The following is a 27610-nucleotide window of genomic DNA, read 5'->3' on the forward strand; positions in this document are numbered from 1 at the left end:
ACAATATGTATTTGTTTCAAGATAGATTCACAGTGAAACTGCAAACTTATTTCCAAGCATTCTGTTCCACTTAAATATACTCATATTCCGCTTAAATACAAATCTATACTAGTAACTGTTATTGATAATGAGAGCTGTAAAGAACCTCAAAGTCCTGAACTCTTTTAAAAATCCAATATATAATAAATTCTGTTGAGTATAGCTTATAAGTATTTTATTGCATTTTAAAACTTAAAAACATTTTAAACAGCATTTTAATATATTCATATTGAGATGCTTTCAGGAAACACAAGAGACTAAATCTGGGTTCAAAGGAGATGTTCAGGCTGAAGATAAAAATTTGGGAGCAATTAGCACAAAGATGGCAGGGGAAAGGATGAAATGATTTAGGAAATGAATAGAGGGAGAGCAGAAAAGAGGACTGGGGAAGGACATCAGAGTACCTGTATATTTATAGACAAGGAAGAACTAACAAATGAAACTGAGAGGAGAAGCCAGAGTAGTTTGAAGAAACCTGGAGAATGTGGTATCCCAGAAGCTATGAGAGAAAAGAAAATACCTTAATAAAGAAGTGGTCAAATGATGCCATGAGATTAAGAAAATGAGGACTGGGAAGCATTTATTGGATTTGGTAACATGGAGGCCACCAATTTTCTTAGCAAGAGTAGAGTCAGTGCAATGGAGAAAGAACTCTTGTTGGAATGGGCAAAGAGTAAATGGGAAGTAAAGAAGGAATACAGAGAAGATGGGCAATTCTTTTAAAAACTGACTGTGAAAGGAAACAGAAAGATGGGAAGTATCTGAAGAAGATACTGTAAGATCAAGGGAATTATAAAAAATTAAGATATTTTACAGGCGACACCAGAGCATGTCTATATGCTCTATGTACTCTGGTTGAGAAAGAAAAATTAATGATGTTGGAGAAAGCAGGAATATCTGAAGGACTGAAATCAAGAACAAAAGTGGAAGAACTGAATTTTGGCAGGAAGGGATCCTTCCTTAGGAACAAGAGAAGGGAAGAAAGAGAATATGGTACAGTAGCCAATGTATTTTCGGATTTGGTAGACACCTGGCTTCTACTTTCCTAATGAACAATGAAGCAAGATCATCTCAACAGAGTAAGTAAGGTGGAAGCAGAGAAATGAAGAGAAGGTAAGAAATAGTCATCTTGAAGAGTGCGAAAGTAGTCTTTACTAGAGAAACATAGAATGACTGAAGGCACTGTTAAAGAGTCCCACTGATGTTTGAGACTATGAGTTGAAAGGAAAACCAGTTAAAAATCCATTGTGTGATTTTTCTCCAGTGATGTTCAGCTGCTTACATGCAGACACTGGGAAAGCAGATGGGTGAGTTTATCCAGCACTGGAGTCTTACAAAGTGAATACAACACAGAGGGAGAAAGATGAGGGAGCTGAACATCCTTGTAAAGGAATGACTTTAACAATGAACAAGAGACTCAGAGCTAGACAAGGGAGAAAAAGACAGGAGAGGACTAATCATCCAAAGACTACAAGCTACTCATTTTCCAGTTCTCTCACCACACTCTGCTTTTTGACCTGAAAAGAAGCCCAACAATCTTGACCTATTATTTCATCCATTGTATTAGGCCCACTGGCCCTTACTTTCTTTTCTTCCCTACACTGTCATAGTATTATTGTCTAAACTGATAAAATGAACACTCTAAACATAAAAGACTGGCAATATTAAATGTCATTATTAAGTTCACTATATTAATATCAAACCTGTAAAAATCCAAGATGCTCTTGAATATTTTGCTTCTTTTCTGTAATAAATGATTCAAAGTGCATTACAGCTCGTGTGTATGCTTTGGAGCGAAAGGACGCTACTGCCAGAGTATCCTGAGGTATGAGGTCTAGAAAACGAGTTACACTCTGATAGTCTTCATAATCCACAGTAGGTACTAGATTATAAAAAGATAATTGAGTAATTAAAGACTGAGAAGATGAAATTTTAAAAGTATCCATTTAAATTTCAATTTATTTTTAATCTATTTCATGAAATAAATTAATCTAAATGTATTAGGGTATCTTACTTAGAATGTAACTACCAACAAGAAGATTGCTCAGAAGATTCTTGCTCCAACAGCACCATTATGACTTATCTTGCCTTGAACAGTCATTTAACTTATTTGAGCTTCTGTTTCCTCATTTAGAAAAGGGAAATATTAGTATCTGTCTTGCCTTACTTACAATTTTGTTGTGACAATTAAATGTAAATTTATATTAAATGTTGAGGAGATATAAAGATAATACAAAAGATACAAAGATGAGTTATTTATTATTAATAACTATAAAAACACTGATAAAGTATAGCTATTAGTAGGAAAAAAGCAGAATTATAGAAATAGCCTTTTTAATTTTAAAATTATTTGTTACCAATCCATTTTTTTCCTGTGTTGCTATATATACAATATTAACTAATACAATGGAAATAAAAAGTAAAAGTACCTTTCCAGTAAAATCACAAATACTTTAAAATGGTAATTTTTTTAAAGAGTCTAAGAAAAGACCTAACTGAGGAACTTCTGGACTACCCAGTTTAAGAATTCTTATTTAAAACTTATAAATTTTAATAATGATTCATAACAGCATGTAGAAAACAGGAAACAAATAAATTTCATAATCAAGATAGTAAATTTAAAAGAAATTATATTTAAAATAAATTCTTTACTTCCACCAAAATTTGTAAATCATTTCAAATTATGAGAAAGGTTAAAGTATTGTACTTTTGAAACATTACAAATGTTACTCTTAAAAGCTAGAATTTTCATTACTATGTTAGTAAGAAATGGTAATAACGGAGTTCGCGTTTGGTTTTTTGTTATCATTTTCAGATGCAGAAACAGAAACAAACATTCAATTGTTGAAATAATGTAAAATATATCAATAATTAGTCTTACTGCAGAGAAAAACATTCCCCTAAATATAATTATTTGCAAGTCCAAAAAATCTTAGAAAATAACAAACTGTTGTGCTTAACAACAGGAATATATGTGCTTCCACAGATGTAGGAACAAGAGGGAGATGCTCACAAACTGAGAACTTGGTGTAAGTGAAGGCCTCTTTAAGGGTCTTAGTCAGTTTTTCCAATTAGCCTCGAAGCTTTGGGGGAAAATCATGTGATCCCACTAAATGGCTAAAGTATACAAGAAGCAGAAGTATCATATACTTTACCCACTTGCTGCAAGAATGAAAAACACAAAAGTTCAAAGACATTAAGAGTATCTATTAATGTCTGATGAATATAATTCTTCTCACCAAGTGCTTGTATCATAGGGGCAAGTGTCATTTTAAACTCTAATGAGATTCCTCTTTTAGACACCTTTGTGGGAGTTGTAATATCACAGGGAAAGAAATAGCACGATAGTAGGTGTAGCAGAGTATAGTATAGTAACATATATTAAGCATATCTGGAGAGCCTGCTGGATACCAAACACTACCAGAGAAAGGGAAAAGAAGAATAAAAAGAATGAGATGAATTTAAAAAAGAAAAAAAAATAGGCCATGAAATGAATGAAAGTAAACTCTTTTGAAATTTAAAACTTAAATGTGAAAAAGACTGCAAAGAGTATCTTATAAGTGAAAAAGTATAAAGAACACTTCACTATTCATATATATACGCACTTAACAATTTATATCATCACCATCCCAATTAATCCTCAATCTTCTAAGGGAGATAAAATCAACCCTATTTTATGCAAAGAAAAATTAGGTATGTGTTTTGCTTAAGGAAGTGACAGTAAGAATTTAAAGAGAGGTTTTCTAACTATAAATTCACTGCTCTTTCTCAGTAAAAAGGCCATCTTAAAGGGAAAAAAAGGCATGCAAGAAAACATAGGTCTTTTAAAAGCTAATGCTTAAATTACAGAAAGGAGCTAACTGGTTAATAATTAAGAGAAGGAAGTATACAGAAGTTATGACTTACTCATGGAGTCCACCTTATTTCTGCTTGATTTGCCTTGTGGAAATTTTTCAGCATTCAGTGCCTGAAATTTGTGCCTTGCCCACTGTGTGAGATGGTCAAGCATGGAGAACACAGTCTGTGTACTGAGCTGACACAGATCAGATGCACTGTCTTGGGTACTTATGGTATGCTGATCGTCATGCTTTAGAACTGCCATAATTTCTGTATAAACCTAAGAAGAATCATTTTATGGTGAATAATATGTCTGCATAATATCATTTTACAATTACCTGACATATAAGACTAACCACTTTAAAGCAATAATTTTCAAAAGAAAAAAATCCATCATACATTAATAATAAATCATTTTTCTCATCTATAATTAAGCCAATAAAATGTTTCCCTGAAAAGAAAATATACTGTAAAAGAGTCACGAGAGTAAATATAAAAATATTTTAAAATTCTTCTAGATTATTCAATAAATGATCACGAAACTACTTGTTAACTAGTAGAAAATAAAACTTTAAACAATATCTCACAGTATCTGTAAAAATCAATTTCAGAGTAATTGAAGGGCATGTTAAAATAAAAGGATCAAAAAAATGTAGGAAAATATGTTCATGACATTGGATAAGAGAAGGTATCACATAAAAGGTTTAAATTAAAAAGCTATAAAAGATTTATAAATTTGGCATTTATATTTAAAATTTCTGCATGGCAAAAGGTATAAACAAAGGTTAAAAAGAAAACCACTAACTGGAAAAAATTTCTGTGAGATATGACTGGCACAAACTGGTATCCAGAATACATATCAAACTACCAATTATTTAAAAAGGACACACACATACACAACCACAAATAGGTAAAGGATATGAACTAAGCATTATATAACTCTTTGATAAATAAAAGTATAAAAAAAGGATTTTGTAAGCATTTTCATATGTACTTACATATTATAGCATACCTTGATCTACATTTCCTACTAATATGTAGCCTTTTTAACACTAATTACATTGCATAAATGTTTGGACAAACAGAAACCAAATAAAATGATATTTCTTACCTCCTGCTGATCTTCTTGATTACAACCCAACAAAACATACACTAGAATATGTGGAAGAAGATAGATGGTCACCTTGAAATCATGCTTCATCATAATGCTACAGCAGGTGAAGATTTTACTGGCAAGATCATGCCGCACCTATAAACTCCAATGGTTTAGAGAGAGTAAGTAGTTTTATTCATTTTATTCTTTTGATTAATGCCAAAAAACAACATGTGAGCTAATTTAACATTGCAGAGTGGGTATTCTATGGAGAAATGCACTCAAAGCAGGGAGGATTTCACATCACCATCCCTCTGGTCAAGTGCCTGAACTGCTGAGACCCCTACAGCCCCTACCTGGGCTGCCGACTATCTCAGCAAAAATGGTCTTTTCCCCTTACAGTTCATTTTAAAATGAATCACGTTTTGTTACAGATTAACTTCCCTAAATACAGTATATTTTACTTAGCTAACTTTAAATTTAGTATATTTATTCCTTGAGCACATAGATGACGAAAGTAACCAGAAGGTATTCTCTGGGCCAGCACAGTAAGTACAAGATCACATTTTTATTAAGTAGTAAACAGTGATTAAGTATAGGAAACAAAATGGAAGAAATAAAAAAATTAAATTACTTGGTGTTAGAGTCAAATTTTATTGGTATAATCTAACCTTCAATTTACCAACATTACTGTTCTCTTATAAAAATTTAAAGGTTTTTCCTTCTTCAAATACAAATCCTTCACTTAAAAAAAAAACAAACTAAACTACAACTAAATAAAATATTCCATAGCTGAAAGTAATTAAAGAGTATTAATTTAATATTTCACATATTATATTTTCAGTATGTTCATTAGAAAATGAGAGACACTTCCTTGAAATTACCAGGTACAAATTATAGTAATATTTTAAAACACTAATAGAAATATGAATTAAAAACAAAAGTTGTGAAATTTAAATACACCTTAAACATTTTGGGTGAACACAGGGTACCTTTTTGTTTGTCAGGTATGTAAAAATTTCATATTAGGAAAACGTCAGAAATATACCTCTATTTTTCCATGAAATTTCATTTTTAAAAAACCTCTACTTTTATTTTGGAGGAAGTTCAGATAATGTATCCTCTTTTAGAAGTAGCCACTAAGGGATAATATTATCTTTTTATTACCTAAGAAATCGTTTTATTATGTAAAAAAGTCTGATAAAGCATTTATATCCTTTTAAACAGTATTATTTTACAACCTTAAATGAACAGACGTAATAGACATTTTACAAACACATGAAGAACATAGCAATTTGCTTGATAAAACAACTACCTTCTTACTCAGAAACTGTTACTAGTAACAACAGAGAAATTGTTACTCTCTAGTAGTAAACATTTCCTATGAAAACTTCTATATCAGCACAAATATTACAATTCCTACTGTGTGTACTATGCATTCAGATAGATGTTCTCGTTTCCTTTACAATTTCTGTTCAGTTAAAAATTCTGAACAGAGTTCTTACCTTTGTTATAAGATAACCTGCCCAAGATGCTGACCATTCTGCAAAGTTATTACCTAATTTACTTAAGTAAATTGGCTTCTTTACTCCAGACCAATCTGTTGACTTCTGCGAACTCTTATATCTGTAATTTAAAAAATTGTTTATTAAAATATATATACATATTTTTATAATATAAAAATATATATATATATATATCCATCTGTTTAGAACTTTAGTAAAGAAAGCATAAGAAACTACATCAACTCTTTCACTGACTACCCCACTACTGCCTTGCCTTTACTGAAATCTGGCTAAGGACACTACTTTCCCTAAAGCCTTCTTAATGGCAGGGCAGTAGGTCATTCACGCACACCCCAAGTACTTCAAAGGATTTAAGTCTGCTTCCTCCCTTCCTCAATGCTCTTTTCAGATCCTTCCAACCCCATCATTGTACAAGAAAGATCTGTTCCTTTGAGGTTCAAGCCACCCAGGTATATATACTATTCTCTACTCCTCATTATGGGCATCTACCAAACCCACTGATTACCAAACTCACTGATAAATTTAGTAAATTGCTCTGCATTTTCTTTCTTCACCAAGTTTTATCATCCTGAGTGACTTCAATGTCTGGCTGGACCATCTAGTCAAAATGAAAACTTCTCAATGACTTTCCCCTCTACTTCTTTGTCCGGACTCCCTTGCCAATACAGAGAAAGTTCTTCACTTCCAAAATGTACTATTTAGACCTCACTTTATGGCCAGTTTCCCAAAGTTCCAGTTCTTTTGCTCAGTTACTCTGACACATCTGTTCTCTCACTGAGACCTTCTGTCCCTTGACTCTGCTAAACTCTCCTGATCTATAATACCCTCCTTTTCATTACCTCTCTCCCTAGCCAGCTTGGTCTCCACGGTGCTTCACTTCAAGTACTCTCTTAGTAATATCCTGTATGCACTCCACTCCCACATTTTCTTTACCAGCTGTACCCATCCACCAAGCTCCCAACCTTGGATCAGTCTAAATGCCTGCCTTCATTGAAATGATACCTAGGCCACTGCATTGATAGAGGAAAAATCACTAAATTGCTTATGAGATTAGTACTACTACATATCTTAGTCTTCAACCTCAATGGACCTCTATGCTGCCCAGAAATCCTTTTAAGTTTTCCTTATCAGCTCTCTCTTCTCTTTCCACAGTGGCTATTTCAAATCATCACCGCTCTCCTTACATCACCTATACCAACTCCACTGCCACTTTCAGCCAATAATCTCATCTCCTATACTTCTTACTTCATGGAAAAAAAAAAAGAAGAAACCATTAACACAATCCCACAACTAAATCTGTAAAATTTGCTGAGTTCCATCCATTATTTTATCTTCCCCTATTACAGAGAAAGAGATTTCACTTCCTCTAATCTAATCTCCCATTAGATATATGGCTACCATTTGGATGCCCCTCGGGGTCCCTATTATATCAATTACCACTTCTCTCTTCCATAACTTCAACATGATCCTTTCTATTTGCTCCTCAGTGTTAACACTTAAACATGTTCAAACAGGTCTCATCTTACCCATGTGTACAGCAATTTTTTGAGGTGAGTGGGTTCCTTTTTAATCACCAAAGCAAGGTTAGGAAATGACCAATATAATTGATGCCCTATACTCAAGGTTCTCGGCAAACATTATATATTTCACTGTATCACAAATGGCTAAAAACTGAAAAAACCCAATAATCTCTCAGTTAACCATCACTATTTTGAATCTTCATGAATTCTCTAGATGATTTTACCAAGTTTTATGGTGAACTTAGTTAGAAAACTACTGATATTGGGGTACAAGTCAGGTTCTGTCAAGACACACCCTGATATTTTCTCCTAAAATTATTTCTGTGGCAATTTTGAACTGTAGTTGATCTATCTAGTTCTAAAAATCAAATCTCCCAAACATAGCCATCCCTTTGATCTAGGTTTAGTGACTGCGTATAAACAGCCCAAGTGAAAAAAAAATAAATTAAAGGAGAGTATAGGAGTGTAACTTTAAAGCAGCAAAAACAAGGATATGGTTTTAGGAAGTCTTTTATTTCTCCTAGGCCCTGTGAAGAAAATATCAAGCAGTCCAAGCTATAAAACTGCCCTACAGGCTAACCTGGTATATTGGTGTTTCATACAAAAGTGAGTCAATTCCATTAATATTGCTCTCTATTGACTTCTTACATTTATGAGGTGGTGATTTCAATGAGCAGATTCCAGCTAGATAAATTGAACTTCTACCATTGAGGGACCATCTGAGAGGTTCCTTCAAACTCCCAGATGTAAAAGTAGAAGGATCATAAGAATTCTCATTGCTTTGCTAAGATCACTCTTATAAATGACCACTTAAATATTCTTCTTATGAAAGAATAAGAAGTTGGCAGAAAATGTTGGCTTCTTAAGAAAAACTAAATTGAATAACAAGTGGGCAGAAATGGTGGCTTCTACTTCACATGAAGTAGGGAATAGCCACACTACCCCTTCCAGAAAAAAGCAAAATTCAACAAGCTGACATTGAATAAGCATTTATTATTGAGTCTAAGTCAAATGTCAGGCACTCTGCTAGGTACTTTTTAACATTATCTTCTCTATTTCTAACAATCATATAACATAAGTAAAGCTATTCACATTTTCAAGATGAAAAAAACTGAGACTTGGAAATATTAAGTAAATTGCCCAAGATTTTTAGAGTGAGCAAATGCAGAGTCAAGATTCAAATTTCGGGGCTTCCCTGGTGGCGCAGTGGTTGAGAGTCTGCCTGTCAATGCAGGGGACACGGGTTCGTGCCCTGGTCTGGGAAGATCCCACATGCCGCGGAGCGGCTGTGCCCGTGAGCCATGGCCGCTGAGCCTGCACGTCCGGAGCCTGTGCTCCACAACAGGAGAGGCCACAACAGTGAGAGGACCGCGTACAGCAAAAAAAAAAAAAAAAAAAGATTCAAATTTCGGTCTACATGACTCTAAAAACCATAAACTTTCCACGAGATCACAGAAACTCTTAAGCATCTATATGTGCTATAAAATATAGATAAATGGAGAAGTATGGAATCCTCAAAAAAGAAAACACAAACATTTATTTTACATCTTTAAACAATGCTCTTCCTAAGAAATAAAATGATGTTTAAAAGGTTTCTAAATATTAAAGGGTATCTAGCAAATAAGTATGCATACTTAAGGGCTTTTATAAAGAATTTTACTACATGTCTACTAAGGCTCAAAGACTACATTTATGCAAGGTCACATATCCAATAAGCTTGTGACTTAGACTACCTAAAATTAAAGTTTCTAACGAAAAATTATTTATGGCCTTCAATCAGTCCTAACAAAGTTATTAAAATGGGGAGGAAAAAAGGTAGAAAATACTTTTTTTAAAAGTAGAAGGAGAAAATATTTTCATGAGGAGAAATTGGTAGGGCTAAAAATCTCTAATCTCTAACTGGGATTACTAAAGGCTTTGGGATTAGCTTTAAATTCTTAAATTTCTGTGTTAATTAGACCCATCAAAAGTTTCAACTCACATTCAATTTAAAGTAGATTTTTCAAAGTACTACTGACAGTTGAATTAAAAAAAAAATCAATCCTTTCAGCTTCACTGAATTTGTCTAAATACTAAATAAAGTTACAGAATTTAAACAATGAGCAGACTATACTTCTCATTTTGACAATATCATAAGCATAAATCTTAGTGCAAAACACATATTAGAACATACTAAAAATACTTTTAATGCTAAAAAGTTATATCAAAGATAACATTTAGTTTATAAAGTTAAAAACAATTTTATGAAAATAGTTTTAATGAGTCTACAGACCTAGTATTTAGATGAGGTTCCAGTATTTCCCGAACATGTTCGGGAAATCTCCTCCACAATTGGTGACCTGGGCCATCGGTCTGCATCTCTCTACAGTCATAAATAGAAAGTAACTCCTACAAATACATATTTTACAGTTGTAAATCGTCAATGAAACAGATAAACCTTTACATCCATCAACATTCTTCACATTACAGCCATAAAAATACATAGAAAAATACATAAAATGATAAAATTTTGGAGTTGTCTCAATGCTTAAAATCATTTAGGTGACTTACTCAAGGTCACAAAGCTGTGGTAATATTTGAACATGCAATTTCTGTGCTGTACATAACATGTATTGAAACAAATGACTAAGCTATTTGGAGGAAAAAATTGGAATTTTCTATATTTGTAGAATTTTTAGAATTTAACCTTTTCTGAATTTTAATGAATGTAACTACAAATCCAAAATAGTTCAAAAATTCAAGATATCTCAAATTCTATATATAAAGTACTGAGCTTAAAATTCTGAAAATAAGATGCAAATGTTAAAGACCAATTTACTATTCAAGTCCATCAATGAAATGGTTATATTTTACTTTCCTGAAAATAAAACAAGTGGGATTTTATAAAGAAAAAAAAAAATCTTTGTCTCCAATATCAATCTTTAAAACAAGACAAATATGTTAGGGTATTATATCTCCCATCATCTACTATTCTTTCTTTCTAATTTCACTGAAAAGGACCACATGCAAGATGTATTCCTAATAATTATAAAGTATAAATACTGTCTCATAGAATATGTACTTTATATTTAGCATTTTTTAATAAAAGTAAGGAAGTTTATGAAAGTTCAAATACAGAAATATTCAAAACATTTTCATTTAACTTTAAAATGTTATTAAAATTTTGTTTGAAGCCAGCTTTTTCTGATGTTTGCAAAGTCACTCTGGCTACAGAAGTCCTCATAATCAACCTCCAATAACAGACTTAGTAAATCAGCAATCGACTAACTTTTTGGTCTTGGGACCATTTATACTTTTAGTGTTAGGGGAGGGGAATTAGATAAAGGCAGTCAAAAGGTACAAACTTCCAGTTATAAATAAATACTAGGGATGTATTGTACAACATGATAAATATTAATTAACACTGCTATATGTGATATATGAAAGTTGTTAAGAGAATAAATCCCAAGAGTTCTAATCACAAGGAAGAATATCTTTTTTAAAATTTAATTTTGTATCTATGAGATAATCGATGTTCACTAAACTTATTGTGATAATCATTTCACAATGTAAGTCAAATCATTATGCTACACGTCTTAAACTTAGACAGCTCTGTATGTCAATTATATCTCAATAAAATTGGAAGAAAAAACAAAAACACATACACTTACAGTTGTAGATCTTGCTTCATATTTCACTGAGAAAACAAGCAATCACAAGAGATCTCCACAACTTCCATGCTAATATCTCCCCAGCCTGGCAATATCAGTATCAGTGCTTATATGCTCTGCTTTCTCTTTTGTTACTACAGATGAATTGGTTTTTTCTTTTTAATTTACTCTAATTTAATGAGTCACAATTGTATGTTTTATTTTTTAATTAATTAGTTAATTTATGGCCACGTTGGGTCTTCGTTGCTGTGCGTGGACTTTCTCTAGGTGTGGCGAGCTGGGGCTACTCTTCGCTGCAGTGCGCGAGCTTCTTTTTTTAACATCTTTATTGGAGTATAATTGCTTTACAATGGTGTGTTAGTTTCTGCTTTATAACAAAGTGAATCAGCTATACATATACATATATCCCCACATCTCCTCTCTCTTGCGTCTCCCTCCCACCATCCCTATCTCACCCCTCTAGGTGGTCACAAGGCACCAAGCTGATCTCCCTGTGCTATGTGGCTGGAGGGGGAAGGGTAAGCTGGGACGAAGTGAGAGAGTGGCATGGACATATATACACTACCAAAGGTGCACGGGCTTCTCATTGCGGAGGCTTCTCTTTTTGCAGAGCACGGGCTCTAGGTACGTGGGCTTCAGTAGTTGTGGCGCATGGGCTCAGTAGTTGTGGTTCGCGGACTCTAGAGCACAGGCTCAGTAGCTGTGGCGCATGGGCTTAGTTGCTCTGTGGCATGTGGGATCTTCCCGGACCAGGGCTCAAACTTGTGTCCCCTGCACTGGCAGGCGGATTCTTAAACACTGCGCCACGAGGAAAGTCCCTTGTTTGTTTCTTTTTCTTTTAAATTTTTTTTTTTTGGCTGCGCCAGGTCTTAGTTGCGGCATGCAGGCTCTAGTTCCCTGGCCAGGGATCAAACCCAGGCACCCTGCATTGGGAGTGTGGAGTCTTAACCCCTGGACCACCAGGGAAGTCCCAAATTGTGTTTGTTTTTAATTAAGCCTACTCTTTCCACCGGTACACTATATTCCACATCTCTTTACCTATTTAAAATAGTATTATACCAATTCTCTTATACAACAACGCTATCCTCCTCCCACTGAACTGTTTCCAAGCAACAGATAAACATGTTGTTTTTTTGCCATCTTTACGCCCTTTCCTCCCCAGCTACTATCTCATTCTCCCGCTCTCCTTGATAGCAACACTCCTCAAAAGAGTTTCTGTAATTTCTCTAATTCCTCTCTTCCCACATGTTCTTAAAAATACTCTAATGAGGCTTTCTAAACTACACTGAAACTGCTCTTGTCAAGGTCACCAATGACCTTTATGTTAATACAGCCAATGGTCAATTCTCAACCCTGAAATTATCAAACCTATGATCAGCATTTGGATCACTCCATACTTCCTGAAACACTTTGTCTTCCAGAAAACCATATTCTCCTACCTTATTGGTAGCTCCTTCTCAGTTTTCTTACTTTTTCCCTCTTCTCACTGAGCTCTCATTTTCCAGGTCTCAATTATTAGAACCTTTTAATCTATACATACTCCTTCTCTTGATCATCCCATCCAGAATCACAGTTGTAAATGCCATCTCTACTATGAACTATGAAAACTTCCAAATATGTTTAAATCATACCTCTAACCATGAATTTCAGACCTGAATATCTAACAAAATAAAAAAATCTTTTAATTAAAAAAATATCATGAAAAGGGGCAAAAAAAGTCAAACTGGAAAAATATTTATTACACGTATGGTAGACATAGGGTTAATTTCCACTACATCCAAATAGGTCTTAAAAAATCAGTTAAGGGCTTCCCGGGTGGCGCAGTGGTTGAGAATCTGCCTGCTAATGCAGGGGACACGGGTTCAAGCCCTGGTCTGGGAGGATTCCACATGCCGTGGAGCAACTAGGCTCGTGAGCCACAACTACTGAGCCTGCGCGTCTGGAGCCTGTGCTCCGCAACAGGAGAGGTCGCAATAGTGAGAGGCCTGCGCACCGCGATGAAGAGTGGCTCCCGCTTGCCACAACTAGAGAAAGCCCTCGCACAGAAACGAAGACCCAACACAGCAAAAATAATAAATAAATAAATAAACTCCTACTCCCAGTATCTTAAAAAAAAAAAAAAAAATCAGTTAAAAAAAAGACCAATACCAAGGAAAAAATGGGAAAAGATCATGTAGAGAAAATTCACAAAAAAGCAATAAATATATAAAAGATGTTACACCTCTCTCGTAATTAAATGTAAATTAAAATGAAACAATATCATTTTTTATTTGTCACTGGCAAAGACTTAAAATTTTAATTAAGGGCAGGTTTGTCAAGGGAATATAAACTGGTGAAACTTTTTTGATGAAATCTATCAAACGTAAACTCTGTATCTGCTCTGAGACATTTTAATTTCTGGATATTTATATTATTGATATATATTCACTCAAGTACTTCGAAATTATGCATGTTTTCAAAAATCATTTTTTTGTAAAAACAAAACATTGAACACAACCTAAATGTGTTAAATAAATTTCTTAAACAAATTACGGCATGTTCATACTGAATATTAAGTCATTGAAAAGAATGAATTAGAGATATATGTACTGACACGGAAAATTACACAAGATAAGACTATTAAGCACAGAAGAAAATAAAGTACTATGATCTGCTTGTTTGGTGGAGAAAACATATATATTTGTATATACATAGAAAAAACTTCAAAGTACATATAATAATCTGTTAGGAGGGTACATTTCTGTACTCTTTGAAATTTTTGTTAAGAACTTGTATTACTTTGATAATAAAAATGACAGTCAAAAAAAAAAAAAGAGTTTCTAAAGCATAGAATTTACAACTTTCTTACTAGAATTTAATAACATAAAGCCAGTAATGTCTATATACACTCTTACCTGAATGGCATAAGCAGCTGAATCTTGAGCTCGGCTGTTATCTGCATATGCGAGGTAAGCTCTTGTTAGTTCCATCAATAATCCATAGGCAAAGTTTGCATCTTCTACTCCAGTCTCAATAAGAACAAGAAAAAATTACAGGCTAATTTGTATAAATTTTCTTAAACTGTACCTCATTCCATGGTGAATTTAACTTAGTCACCTAAGTCAATTTAACTTAGAAAAGGAAAGCTCAGTAAGGTTTAAACAAAGTTTGGTACCAAGACTAAAATATAATCTGTAGCTAAGAAGCCAAATCTAAGGCTTTTCAGACCATTTATAAAGTGTTAGACTCATTCAACTTTTACATAAATCCAGCAATTTGCATTTTTTGTTTTTTAACTCTTAGAAAGAAAATTGTACATATAGAATTTCCTAACTTGCATTCTGTAGAACCTTGGTCAGCTGAGAAGCTCCAAAAAATAATTTTCACACACTCTTCTCTAGGAGATTCATAACATTCCCCAATATATTAAAAGTTCTGTTTAATTTTGTTTTACAAGATTTCCCACACTCATTCGACTATGGAAACATTTTTATATACACACTATTAAAACACCCTGGGAATCAGTTTCCCATGGAGACACTTAGCAATTGTGTTTAAATAGTAAAATTTAAATAATTAGATTTTAAGTATCTGTCATGATTAGGTTAGAAAGCTTATTTATTTTTTGTTTTTTATTTATTTTTGGCTGCGTTGGGTCTTCGCTGTGGTGCGTGGGCTTCTCATTGCAGTGGCTTCTCTTGTTGCGGATCATGGGCTCTAGGCACGGGGGCTTCAGTTGTGGCACGCAGCCTCAGCAGTTGTGGCACACGGGCTTAGTTGCTCCACAGCATGTGGGATCTTCCCGGACCAGGGATCGAACCTGTGCCCCCTGCATTGGCAGGCAGATGCTTAACCACTGTGCCACCAGGGAAGTCCCTAGAAAGCTTATTTAAAAGAACATAGCACACTAGACTGGACTCCAACTTTATAGTTTTTGGCTAAAGGTCTCTGCAATAGTATTAAGGAATAAACTCAGAAATTACCTAAATTGTCTAGTTTAGATCAAGCTGCCACTAAGGATAACCTGAACAGTTTCTTGTAAATGCAATATAGAAACCCCATTAGGACAGTGAACTCTTCTGGTCATTCCAAATTACCAGAACTTACCACAAATGTAAAATCTTTTCCTTGGGTTTCAGTGGTTGAGAAATCTAGCCGACCTGGATCTATTGCTCCCAATTCCCCTAAGCATTCCCCACAGAGCAACCGAGCTTGAGAGTTTGCATCTTGGCAACCTTTCAAAAGCACTGTCACCAACTGTGAAATAACAGGTTCCACTGTTTCACTATCTGTTGCATATCTGATCAGTTTTTCCTAAAATAAAAGTAGAAAGTTTATATATAACTTCTACAAACTAGTATATTGTCCTAACCAGAAAGCTTAAAAATATTAAGGAATATCTGACAAATATTGACAAAATTAAATTACTATATCTTTAGTCTTTTCACCTAGTTTTTGCTGAGTTCACATAATATAGTCCACAATATGTTCTGTGGGATTAGAACCATTAAGTGTACTTAAAAGTTTTAATCATTAATCCATTAAATAAACAGTTACTAAGTATTATTACATCAGTATACAGAAATAAGACATAGTCTTATCCCAATGAGTTTATAATCTAAAGGGAAGATAAACATGCAAACAAACAGATAAAATATCATACAATATGTACAATAACAAATATGTGTACAAGGTAAAGAAGAAATGAAGAAGATGAAAAAGAGCTCAAGAGTATCTTTTCAGAGATAATAGATATTTTAGTAAATAAGTCAATAAGGAAGAGCTATTAATTAAAATAAGAAAACTGAGGAGTGTATAAAAAGCTAGTACAGCAGAAAAAGATATGGGAAAAGAGTCCTGTGGGGATGATTTAAAAACAAAGACGTAGGAAGAAAGAGGTAGGCTTTATGAAAAAATATGTTGGTTCAAGTCATCTTTTTTCATCTATCTACTGAGGATGCTGTAAGAAAAACTGTTAGGCATAAGAAATGACTATTCTCAAGCCAGTTAGATTTAGATATTGTAGCTGTGTGACCACTTTAGAACTACTTTGTTTACATAATTTTCCTTCTAGCAAAAGTAAAGCATATATGAGCATCTCAAACTCCATGTTAAAACTGTGATTCAAATTAGAGTAATACGTTTCAAAAGAAAAATAAAAAGACATTTTATGTCATCCAGAAACTTCAACATTAACTCATTTAAATAACATTACAGGTTTATTCAGGCATAAAGACTTAAAATAGATGAATTAGTAACCAATAAACAGCAAAACTAATATAATTATAGACATACATTACCTTGCTAAAACTAGAAAACAATAAGGAAAAGAACATTTTAGTTGGCAAAGATAAATGCAGTTCATACTCAAGACAATAAATACATGAACACTAAATGAAAGGTAATTTTAAAATATACCTCTCTCCTAAGTGCTTAAAAATGTTTTTACTTCACTTCTAGGTTAGATAAACTGGGTTTCATTTTTCAGCAAAAAATATTCAATTCCAAAAGAATTTATAAAATGAGTGTGTGTTCAATAAAGAAAGAAAGAAAGAAAGAAAAGAAAAGAAAAAAAGAACAAATCCATGTTTTTATCATGTCCTAAATGTCCATATACACTTGGGTCTATTTCTAGACTTTCTATTTTTTGCCCACTGGTCTGTCTGTTTACTCATGTACCAGTATCACACTGCTATAATTATAGAGGCTGTAGAGTATATTAATGTCTGGGAGGGCTACTGAACTCCCACAGTTTCTTTTTTTTTCAGATTTTTCCTAGCTATTTTTTACATGTTTGTTTTTCCATCTTAACATTAGTATGAACTTCTCTAGTTAAAAAAACAAACAACTTGGCATTTCTTCGGGATGGCATTAAATTTATAAACTATCCTAGGGAGAATTAAAATTTTTGTAATATTGAGTCAACCTACCCAATAAATAAGGGGTGTTTCCGTTTGTTTAAATCAATTACATTTTTGTGTCTTTCAGGAGTGTTTCAGTTTTCCTCTTATTGGTTTATACATTTCTTGTTACACTTACTCCTAAGTATATTATCTTTTTCTGTTACTACTGTAAATTGGGTTTTCCAACAAGTCTTCCAACTGGTTATTGTTGCTATATGAAGATTACGATTTTTATATTCTCCTATCTTACTGAATTTGTTTGTTGTCTGAGCTAGTTTATTGATATTTTCTAGAGTTTTCCAAGTATATTAGCATGCCATCTGCAAATAGAGATAGTTTCATGTCTTTTCCAATTCTTATGCCTCTGATTGTTTTCTCTTATCTAAATTCATTGGCCAATATTTCCAACTGAATGTTAAATTGTAGTGGAGATAATGAGCAAACTTGCTTTCACTGGGAATGCATCTTATTTTCCCATCAAGTGTGCATGTGCATGTGTGTGTGCAGTATACATAAACACACATATGCATATCTATACATTTATAATATATTAGTACTATCCATCGATCCCTATTTTCTTTAGTGTTTTTATCTGAAATGGATGGTACAGTTTGTCAAAGGCCGTTTCAGCATTTATGAAAATAACAGTATGATTTTTTTCATTAATTCTATTATTAGTTCACTCACCATTTCCTCCCAACCTCCCAGCCCCAGGCAACCACTAATCTATCTTCTGTCTCTATGGGTTTGCTTGCTCAGGAGTATATATATTCATAATGTATCGTCTTTGTAAGTTCCATATCTTCTATGGTATTTTTGTGAATTACAGCTTTTAGTATTATAAAGTACCCTTTTTTGTCACATTTCATACTTTTTGGTTTCTATTCTCCTTTGTCTAGGGGCAGAATCAGAATTCCTGCTTTCTTACTTCAACTTAAAAATCTGCTCACTCCTTTATTTTTAGCCTTTCTAAATAATTTATTTTATACGTGTGTATTACAAACAGCACAGAGTTGTTTCCTGCTTTGTAAGTCAATTTGTAATATTTTTCCTTTTAAGGTCTTTCACATTTATTAATATGACTGATATGCCGGGCCTCAATTCTGTAAGTTTTTTAAAATTATAATTAGCTCCTAAAAATTAATTTCTTTTGGTATAGAAGAAAATTTATACTTTTGTTCTAGAGGTACCCTTTACAGAAATATCTTTTGTAATGTCTCTGGTCTCTTTATTTAAGCTTCTTTAACTGTTTACCAGTTTTAAATAGTATATTTTGATTCCTAGTTGTTGCCTACGCAATAGTGACTAAGCTCATTTAATTTATATCTTAGTCTCTTCTTCTCCCATTTAAAAACTTGCATAATTTCTATTTTATTAAAATATATAGCATTTACATAGAATTCTCCCAAATTTGTCCCCACCGTTGTTTTAAATATATAACTAGTAACCATAAGTTCTTTTGCCAAAGTCTCCCCAGTCATCTCTTGATTGAGTGAAGCCATTCTGTAGCATACCTCTTAGGAAGGGCTTGCTTGTGAAACTCATATTTCTTCAATTCTTCTTTTCGTTGCGGAGAACAGGCTCCAGAAGCGTAGGCTCAGCGGCCACGGCTCACGCGCGCAGCCGCTCCGCGGCATGTGGGATCTTCCCGGACCAGGGCACGAACCCGTGTCCCCTGCATCGGCAGGCGGACTCTCAACCACTGCGCCAAGAAAGTCCATTTCTTCAATTCTTGTATGTTAAAACTGTGTTTCTTATCTGTGATATTCTAAGGACAGCTTGGCTTATTTTTGTGTCCCTTACGTTTTTGAAAATGCTGCTATCCTCTAGGCTCACTCTGTATATTGCTGTTGAGAATTCTGATACTTTTCTTGCCCTTTTAAGTGATTTTTTAAAAATATTTTACCTGTAGGTCCTGAAGATTTCTTATTATTAAAGTCTAAGATATGTCTCAGGGTTGACTATTCTGGGGTCAATGTTCACAGGTACACAATGGATCCTTTCATTTTATGAAATGAAAGTCTTTTATTTCCAGAAAATTTTCTTGGGTTATAGTTTTAAATACTAATTATGTTCTATTGTTTTATTTTTCTTTTTGAGAAACTCTATTTGTATGTGAAATCTTTGCCGAGCTTCTATTTCACCTACTTCTTTGATCCTTTGTACTCCTTTCTCTAATCTCATTTTTGTTCTCTTGATAATTCTTCTGCCTTTCATCAATGCTCCTTACTAAAGTTTTAGTCATATATATTCTCCCCCCACAGTCCTTATAATTTAACCTTCATTTCTTCAATTTCTTCAGTTCAGTCACCTCTTGTTTCATATCTTGTTTTTTTATCCATTTCTCTGTTTAAATTTCTCACTTCTTTTTTTTTTTTTTGGCCACGCCACACAGCTTGCAGGGTCTTAGCTCCCAGACCAGGGGTTCAACCTGGGCCCTCAGCAGTGAAAGTGTGGAGTCCTAACCACTGGACTGCCAGGAAATTCCCTTAATTCTTCTTTTATATCTGCAAATGCTTGCTTGAAATATTTAATTCAGGTTATAGTGCTAAGTCTAGTTTACTTATGCTTTATGATTGGTTTTGGGGGAGAAGCTGTCATCAACCAAAGATTTCATTTTCTGTTTTTGTCTTACAGTAACTTTGTATATGTATAGAACATATATTTTTTTTTCTATTTATATTGTGGGCCCTTCATAATAGCTGTATGCAGTTAACAGTAAGGATTTTGTAGTAGCTTACAAGATTCTGATTTTGTAAGTACTCTTTTCTGTCAGCATAGCTCAGTGTAGTTTTTTTCATAAGTAGCTTTTACTGGCAGGAGAGTAGTATGGGGAGGTATACCTTTGATTTTGTGGATTTCTTTTTATTTCTGCAGGACCCTTAAAATTCTCTCTCTTACTTTCTTCCTTCTGTTTACTACTCTCTCCAAAAAGTGCCTTCCCCTACCTATTCTTTTACTTCTCCCCAGAGATAATAGCTTCCAAAGACTGCAACCTTAGAATCTACACACTTTCAAGTACCTTCCCCATAACCAATTCTCTGATGTACCACATCTTAGACCAACTTTCAGTATCGTTGTACCTAGAGTGGGATCGTCTCGGTTGGTGATTTTGTCTTTGCTTTATCATCATCCATAGTTCCTTCAGTCCACTTTTTTTTCATAGGGTCTCCTCAGAATCTAACTGTTCTCAACACAAGCTTGTGGCATGAGCTCCAGAGATAGCTCTGCTGATTACATGTAATTTGAAGTTCATAGTATTCTCAGTCTCACAGTTATGTTGAAGGTGTGACTTATGTGTGGTTTTATTTGCTCTCCTTTTTGCTATTTATGACGTTTTGCAGGGTATACAGAGATTCACATTTAAACATCCACCATTATCCTAGGATAACTTGGAAGTCCCTAGCAGCTTTATTTTCAATGGGCTCATTCTCAGATTTGTAATTATTAGTAAATATATCTTTTTATTATTTATTCTGCATTGTCATCCAAGTTTATTTTGGTCTCAACACAAACAACTTGTCCTTCTGGGATTTAACCATAGGGATTCACTTCAACCTGAACAGCATCAATTTTCATAAAGTGGTTATACGGTTGCTTAGTTTGATCTATAGCCTGATTTTTTTTGACACAGAAGTTAAATTTTTCTGCTATCCACTGAGCTTAGCTGTCCTCTATTCCTTCAAAAATGTATATTCCTCCTTAAAAGTAAGGAGTAGAAGCTGTCATTTCTTTAATGTCAATGATCCTCTGGTGACTACCCTAGAGTACAGCACTTTTGCAAGGTCAGTCCATCAAAGTAGTTACGCATCCAAGGCTACATTAGCCATCACCTTATTAACTGTCACACCATCTTTAAGTGTGCTTTATTACTACATTATACCAAATTATTTGTTTATACAGTTATACAACTTTAGATCTACTTTTAGATAAACACTGTCTTTCAACGCACTCCTAAAGTATCTTTTCCTTTCTCTGTGGCTAAGATTTGAACTTTTAAAAGAATATCTTTTGTGTTTGTTCTTTCATGGACTCTCACAGCATCGCTACAAAGACTCTCTTGATCTCTAACCCTGTTATCTTACATCATTTTCCTACTCTGGTTATTGCTGTAGGTTCTTCTAGAGCTGCACTAAGATAGTCCAATAAGATAGCCACTATCCACATGCAGCTGTTTAAATTTAAATTAAGCAAAATTAAATAAAATATTCAGTTCTTCAATCATACATTTCAAGTGCTCCAGAGAGCCACATGTGGCTAGTGGCTGCAGTGCTTATATAGTGTAGGTGCAGAACATTTCCATCCTCACAGAAAATTCTTTTGGATAGCACTATTCAAGAACTTAACTGAACTGCTTTCAACTTTGATGTTACCTTCTTGCCATAGTTGGAAAAGAAACCATTTCCTTCTCTCTTTTTTCCTAGGTGTTTTGGGCCAGTATACTGACTGTATTATCTACTGATAATCTAGATCTACAGTTAGGAGGGTGTTAAACCTACAGTGAAGGAGATTCAAGGCTCCTCACATGTGGTAGGATCATCTCCATGTTGGCTGTTTCCCACACTGGTTACACAAGTGCACTGACTCTGAAGCATGTACTTGGTTACCATCAAGTATATCTTTTGTCCTAAGTAAATGCTTCCTTCTATCATGAAAACAAATATAACACAGTTTTGCAATTCACTAACTCCTGAGGGTCTTAGGCTCTCATATCTTATCATATGGGTTCTTTTTCTTTTTTTTAAGATTTTTTTTTTTTTTTGCAGTACGCGGGCCTCTCACTGTTGTGGCCTCTCCCATTGTGGAGCGCAGGCTCAGCGGCCTCCGTGGCATGTGGGATCCTCCGGGACCGGGGCACGAACCCGTGTCCCCTGCATCAGCAGGCAGACTCTCAACCACTGCGCCACCAGGGAAGCCCTAAGATTTTTTTGATGTAGACCATTTTTAAAGTCTTTATTGAATTTGTTACAATATTGCTTCTGTTTTATGTTTTGGTTTTTTGGCTGCAAGGCATGTGGGATTTTAGCTCCCCAACCAGGGATTGAACCCGCACCCCATGCATTGGAAGGCGAAGTCTTAACTACTGGCCCACCAGGGAAGACCCATCATATGGGTTCTTGATATGCAAAAATGAATACCTCATTTAAAATTTTTCCACTTTATGATTTATAGTCTATAGTGATCTGGTATTTTAAATACCAGTTCTCACTCTTACCAAGGTTAGGGATAATCTACATTATGCTGACAAGGAAAAGAATAAAGTTCATGGTCCCATAAAAAAGGAAATTTAAAAATTCAGCTTCATTAAAACATTTAATTCCATCAAAATGTAAAATGGCATAATTACTGAAATTGTATATGAAAGATAGCTACAGGAAGTTATATGAGAAAACTCACAGAAACTGCTGCTGTACAAACACAAACAATCCTTCCTCAGGAAGATGCAGTAAACCTAAAATATAACTGCCAAATCATGACACTTCCAAAACAACAAAAAAATATGCAAAGCTCTTCAGCCTCAAAGGGTAACTCATGAATTACTGATTCTAAGTCATATCTGATAATCTTGGTAAAATAAAAATCACTTCTTTCATTGAACCTACTGAATCTCAAGCAAATACACCAATCGGTCATCTTTTCTTTAAACTTCCAACCTTTCTTTTCTATAGCTCTTTAATTATATCTTGGTATACCTGATTTTTATACAAGGTTTCCTTCAAGCTTGTAAGAGCATGAATACGAACATCTACATTTTCATGTTGAATTGCTTTCATTGATAGCTGAAGAGTTGTCTGAAGATCAGTACTCTCAGAGGTCTCCTATATAAAGAGCACAGAGAGATACACCTTATCAATTAACCACTTCAGGAACCATTTCAGAAGGCCTGTATTTCCTACATAGTTACCATTAAAGTAGTTAAACTGTACCCCAATTGAAAGCAGTTTTAAAAAATAATTTCTATCTCTTCCTTTGTATAGCACATGAACTTTTAGTAATTCTCAGGGAAAGGGATTTCATTCTAAAATCTTTAGATCTGGAGAAAAATTTTATTTCAACTAAAGACTTTACTTATCCAAAATAAATCCTTCTTGGTAAGAAAGGCAAGTTTCCCTTAATTTACAAAGGGCTACACAATAGCCTTGAACGAGGTCTACAGATTAAGCAGATAATTCACCCCTTATTTTGACTACTTACTTTCTTATGACTGATGATTTACCCAGTAAAAAAGCATATAAAGTCTTCAGAATCAATCTTGCGATCTGTAGTAAATACATCTGCTACTCTGACCCAAGGTCAGGTATCCCACTTCCTGCCCTAAAATTCTATGGAATCATCACTAATATTTTTATAATTTCAGAGAGTTCACTGAACTTCAGGATGTTGGAACTACATATGATTCCCCTTGTAAAGCTCAGAATCAGATCTGACACTTCCATAACATGGTTTGTAGCACAAAAAAATTGGAATCCTCCCACAGCTTTTTTTCTTTACTCAGAGTATGCAGCTACAGTCACTTCTTTTAGGGACTGTAAGGAAGAACATAGTGATCTGGGTAGTAAAGGCATAAGAACTGTATCCTTTGCTCTCTGTTCTATCTAATCCTATTACATCTTTGATGTAGATGAAAACTTCCTTCTAAAAATCATGGACTCAAGATAGGATTATCTAGTCATCAGAAATTAGTCATCAGAATATGACTATAATATCCTTAGATATGATTCTAAAGAATCTCTACTCAGTGCTCTGGAACTCAGGAATAATTTTGTATCAATGATCTCCTAAACCATACATAAAAAATTAAATACCTTTCTGTATTCCTGTAGAACTGCTTTTATCTTTTTTAATTCTGGATGATCAGGTAAAAAATATATTTCATGAAGAAAATCTTGCACAGCATCCCTAATAGTTAGTTGGAAGAAAAAGAATTACTTGCCAAATATGAAATAAAAAAAAACACAAAGCAGAGGTTGAAACTAAGGCCAACTTAATTGACACTTGAAAGTGCTAGTTGACTGTTGACATACAAATTATTTTTCCTAACCATGTCTAGGATTCTCAGGTAATAGTGACAAATAATCAAATCTAACAAAATCACCCTGTGGCAGTCTGCTACACTGGTGGCCCTGAATAATCTCTATGTCTTGGTATATACTCCTATGTGTAGTCACTTCACCTTCAATTTGGGCTAGGTGTGTGACTTGCTTTAAAAAACAGAATGTGGCAGAAGAGATGTTGGGCCTATTTGGGGCCTAAGTGTTAAAAAGGTCTGGAAGCTTCTGGGTTTGTCCTCACGAGAGTCCTGAGTCACCATGTAAGAAGTCTGCCTACCATCAGAGACAGGTTACATGGAGACAGAGAGAAGCTCTGAGACTAAATGAAAGAGGGAGAAGCCCAGCCAAGTCTACCTGCTGGCTGACTGCAATGACCATTGGTAAGAACAGCCAAGGAACTGACCAGCTGAACCCAGCCCAGACTGCAAAATCATGAGTAAATAAAAATGCTTGTTGTTTTAAGACACTAGGTTTTGGAGTGGTTTATAATGCGGCAATACAAACCCAACCCCAAAACACAAATTCTCACAAAGATATACTAGAGAAAAATATGTAAGTAATTCTTACTGAGGCTGCAATTTTTAACTTGCTTCAAATATAAAGCCCTAATATTTCTGGGTCCAAATAAAAGTGTTTCTAAATTCTAGTCTTCATTAACTCATGCAACAAATAGGTATTAAGTAACTACTGTGTGCTACTATTTGCTAGAAACTGGGGATGTAAAAATAAAGAAAGCTGCGGTAACTCCTTCACTCAGAGAGCTTAAGGTCTTCTATCTGGCAGAGCGAAAGAGAATTTTTTTATTATATGAAAAGGCAGAGAAATAATTCCTCTAAAATAAACAGCAAAGATATGCTATTTGCTTAATAATCCAAAAGGTATTTAAAAAGTGATCTAGATCAGTGATTATATTGTTCCATTATGTACAAAATACCAAAAATAAGAGTATTTTAATTGGAAAAAAACTCCATTAACCTTTTCTTCTGTATTTTCTCCCTGATTGAACAGTTACAGAAAATGATTAATGGAACTGCAACAGAATAAGGATAAGTACGTAAATAAATAGTACTTAAATCCTAATTTTTCAGAAGTAACTATGACATACAACAGTATGTGTAAAAATGGACAAAAAACTTTCAGCGTATAGAAAGACATTCCAGGCTAAAAAGCAGCCTGAGTGAAAAATAAAAATGGGAAGGAGTAATGTATATTCTTGCATTAGCAGTCTGGATTGGCTACAGCCTAATATCTGCTTTGAAAAATCTTGGGAAATGATTTTAAGAAATAAGATGTGGCCAGATTTTAGAAAACCTTGAATATCAAAATAAACAATTTGGAATTTATCAGCTAGGAAATGGAGAAACACAGAGTGTCTCTGCACGCTGAAATGATACAGATAAAGAGATGTTTTAAAATATGAACAATATGAAGAAACATAATAAAAGCTTAAAGGAAGGGAGGCTGGTTAATGCAATGAAGTAATAAGGGTTTCAACTAAGGTAAGCTGTAGAAAAGAAGTTATTAGCTCTCCTAATCTTTCTCATGCATTCAATTGTCTGCCTTTTAACTGTGAGAAGAAAGGTAATATTAGTCTCACCCCTTTCAAAATTGACGAAAAATAATTTTCAGTTATTGACGTACTAACTACTAAGCTTAAAATATAATAATAATAAAAGCCATGTCACAACTGAAAGAGCATCAGTTTGGTATGTACTGACTTAAAGCATGTCAATTACTTCTGTTTATTAATGGACTCTAAATTAAAAAGAATGTGAACAGTTCCACACTACCAACAGTAACCTTAATACCCTGAGACACAAAAATGCAGTAATAGAAAGCTGTTATCTTTATTAATTTCATTTAGACATAAAAATGCAGTAATAGAAAGCTGTTATCTTTATTAATTTCATTTACAATACCTGTTTTCAATTATGAGGTAGTGAAATATAGCTGCAGTTTCTTTAGGCTGGATGTGTATGAGAGGTAACAAAGCTACTATTACATGACTGAGAAGGGAGCCTAGATAAGCGTGATCCAGGCAACGAACAAAGCAGTCCCAAGCCCTATGTGAAAAAACAAAAGTTAAAAGTCACATCATTTTTATTCTTTGCAAAGCTCCATCAGTTAATTATTAGATGAACAAACAATGATACATACAAGCAAAAAGATTACAAGGCAGCTGTAAAAATGGAATAAAGATCAGTACTGTATACTCAAACAGAATGATCTCTGTAATACACTAAGTCAAAAAAAGCAAGGTGAAAAACAATGCTTATAATATGCTACCTTTTGGTGCAGGGTTAACATGAAAAAAAAAAGTATCTGTGAGTAAGTGTGCATTTGCTTATACTTTTAGAAAGGGGGGGATTATACAAAAATTAATAAAAATAGACACATCTATTTTTAGCAATTCAGGAATGAAGGCTAGATTCTCTGAGTGTAACTTGTTACACAAATTTGAATTTGGGACAAAGTAAATGTTTTATATGATTTTTAAATTAAATAAAATAGAAGGAAAAAGCAACCTCTAAAAATTTTAAGCAAACTTAAACGGAACCTAATAATACCAAGTACATGGCACAGCTATATAGGAAAGAATTCTTTCACATGACTTTAAAACATATTACTTTTTAAAATTCTTTCTAATATTCTTTTCCATTATGGTTTATCACAGGATTTTGAATATAGTAAAATATATTATTCTGACTGTACATCTCCAATAAAATATAGTCAAGAACAAAAAGAAACTTTCAGAAGCTTAAACTGCATTCAGTAGTTTTATTGTTAGCAGTATTACTGAAATTAAATTAAATTAGCAATCAGCTAAATCCTACACGCCAAAATCTCAGTGGCCTAAAAGAAATGTGGAGAGGAGACTTAAGGGACGAACCTGTTTGTAAGAGTTACTTAGGGGGTCAAACAACCAAATGTGTGACATGTGCATCTTATGTGGATTCTAATTCAGGCAAACCAACATCTTTGGGAAAAAACATCTTTGAGACAATTGGGGA

General features: G+C 34.0%; 1 protein-coding gene across 4 annotated transcripts in view; it reads right to left on the reverse strand.

Moving 5' to 3' along the window:
- Positions 1-27610, reverse strand: part of ATR (ATR checkpoint kinase) — a 102609-nt gene that overhangs the window by 42413 nt on the left and 32586 nt on the right. For all 4 annotated transcript variants that reach the window (XM_027091645.1, XM_027091643.1, XM_027091644.1 and 1 more), the window contains 10 exons: positions 26519-26662; positions 24354-24447; positions 23241-23366; positions 15752-15958; positions 14560-14673; positions 10288-10403; positions 6475-6595; positions 4988-5125; positions 3946-4156; positions 1743-1921 (listed from right to left, as the gene is read on the reverse strand). In XM_027091645.1, coding sequence (XP_026947446.1) covers positions 1743-1921; positions 3946-4156; positions 4988-5125; positions 6475-6595; positions 10288-10403; positions 14560-14673; positions 15752-15958; positions 23241-23366; positions 24354-24447; positions 26519-26662 — 1450 coding nt within the window. The remainder of the gene's footprint in view (positions 1-1742; positions 1922-3945; positions 4157-4987; positions 5126-6474; positions 6596-10287; positions 10404-14559; positions 14674-15751; positions 15959-23240; positions 23367-24353; positions 24448-26518; positions 26663-27610) is intronic.

This window comes from Aethalodelphis obliquidens, unplaced genomic scaffold (assembly GCF_003676395.1).
Source record: "Aethalodelphis obliquidens isolate GAN/ISIS:26980383/991018 unplaced genomic scaffold, ASM367639v1 scaffold72, whole genome shotgun sequence".
Classification (NCBI taxonomy): Eukaryota; Metazoa; Chordata; class Mammalia; order Artiodactyla; family Delphinidae; genus Aethalodelphis; species Aethalodelphis obliquidens.